Source organism: Elephantulus edwardii, unplaced genomic scaffold, assembly GCF_000299155.1.
Source record: "Elephantulus edwardii isolate Elephantulus edwardi_28Jun2011 unplaced genomic scaffold, EleEdw1.0 scaffold00221, whole genome shotgun sequence".
NCBI lineage: Eukaryota > Metazoa > Chordata > Mammalia > Macroscelidea > Macroscelididae > Elephantulus > Elephantulus edwardii.
The window spans coordinates 5130-6924 of NW_006399971.1; the positions used below are offsets into that span (position 1 = coordinate 5130).

General features: G+C 41.1%; 1 protein-coding gene across 1 annotated transcript; it reads left to right on the forward strand.

Annotated features, from left to right (window-relative positions):
* The first annotated feature begins 344 nt into the window (after positions 1-344).
* Positions 345-1283, forward strand: LOC102867102 (olfactory receptor 2T27-like). Its single transcript, XM_006898103.1, has one exon. The coding sequence runs from the start codon at positions 345-347 to the stop codon at positions 1281-1283; it is 939 nt and encodes a 312-aa protein (XP_006898165.1).
* Positions 1284-1795: the final 512 nt, after the last annotated feature.

Genomic DNA, 1795 nt, shown 5'->3' on the forward strand with positions numbered 1-1795 from the left:
ATTTCTGAATTGCAAACCTCAGATGGTTAAGGTATTATTTGGGTCAGCTAAGATATAAGATGTAGAGAACTCTGGTTCTCTTTTGCTAAGAAGCTGGGCTACAACTTGAAAGGCATGTGGTTTGAATCCACCAGTTGCTGTGCAGAAGTAGGATTGGCAGTCTCCTTTACAATTTACTGCCTCTGAAAGCTCACTGGAGGGTCAGCTGGCATACAACAAGATGTAAGGAAAATATGAACAAAAAAAATCTAAAATTAAAAAGATGCATAATTGAGCTTAAGATTTAACAGATGACCTATGTTTTCCTCTCATTATCCAATAGTTGGCACAGATGAAACTGACAGATGGAAAGGACCAATGACACATCCACTACCGATTTCATCCTCTTGGGTCTCTTTCCTGGGTTCCAACATATCAGCCTCTTAGTCTACTTGATCCTTGTGGTCTACCTCATTGCCCTCACAGGGAACTCTGTCCTTATTTTCTTGATTTGGATGGACATCCGCCTTCACACACCAATGTACTTCTTACTCAGTCAGCTCTCCCTCATTGACTTAATCTACATCTCTAGCTCTGTTCCTAAAATGATCATCAATCATTCCTTAGGAAAGCGCAGCATCTCTCGGGTTGAATGTGGAGTCCAGATGTTCCTCTGCCTGACTCTTGGTGGTGCTGAGTGTCTTCTCTTAACTCTTATGTCCTATGACCGATTTGTGGCTGTTTGCAATCCGCTGCGTTATTCAATAATCATGAGCCCTAAGGTTTGCTTACTAATGACGGTGGTATCATGGGCTGGAGGTGCCCTAAATGCTCTCATTCAAACCATCTACACCATGCATTTTCCTGTCTGTGGACTAAAGGAGATTAACCACTTCTTCTGTGAGATGCCAGCCATCCTGAAGTTATCCTGTGAGGACACTCTGAATTATGAGATGTTTGTGTCTGTGGTAAGTACTGCACTTATCCTCATCCCCTTTAGCCTTATAATGATCTCCTACATTCGTATCTTCCTCGCCGTACTCAGAATGAACACACCTGAGGGAAGAAAAAAAGCCTTGGCCACTTGCTCTTCCCATTTGACCGTGGTGAGTCTCTTCTTGGGTCCAGGTGTAGTAGTCTACATCACACCTGGCTCCTCCCACACACCAGAGATGGACCAAGGTCTCTCTATGTTCTACACCATCCTGACCCCCATGTTAAACCCACTAATTTACAGTTTGAGAAACAAGGAAGTGGCACAAGCTATGAAAAAGGTCATGGGAAGAAAATCTATGTTAAAATAGTTTTGAAAACACAACTGCCATTGTTTGCATCCAAAATTATTCAAGTCCAGAAGTCAAGGTTCCTGAGTCGTGTCTTTTTTTTCTTGTATAGTTTCAACTATGGCACATAGATCACTTTAAGAATGAATCATTGGTTCACCAATAAATTTATTACATTTCCAGGAAATCAGGTATTTCAGTAGAGTGGCTGTAATAGAAACATTTGGAGCAAAAGGCACTAGTAATGAATAGATGGAAGCATGCCTATTCATCTTTCTAACAAATGACAATCAACTCACTGGCTCAATGCATTAGTATGGAGTTGGAAGAAACTCATAAGCTGACGCTCTATCAAGTTTTTTCAAGTTATAAATTGCTTGAGAGGAGACGGTTCATATTTCTCCTTCATAGCCTCTGGTGGATTTGATAGTGGATAAGAGTGCCCATCATTCTACTTTTATTTTACAGGGGAAACAACCCCAGTTCTGACTACTCATTTTCATTTGACTGAGTATCAGTCAGATGTGAGAATG

What these genes read in the sequence shown, in the direction of transcription:
- LOC102867102 (XM_006898103.1), top strand. Translation starts at nt 345, where the DNA reads ATGGAAAGGACCAATGACACATCCACTACCGATTTCATCCTCTTGGGT.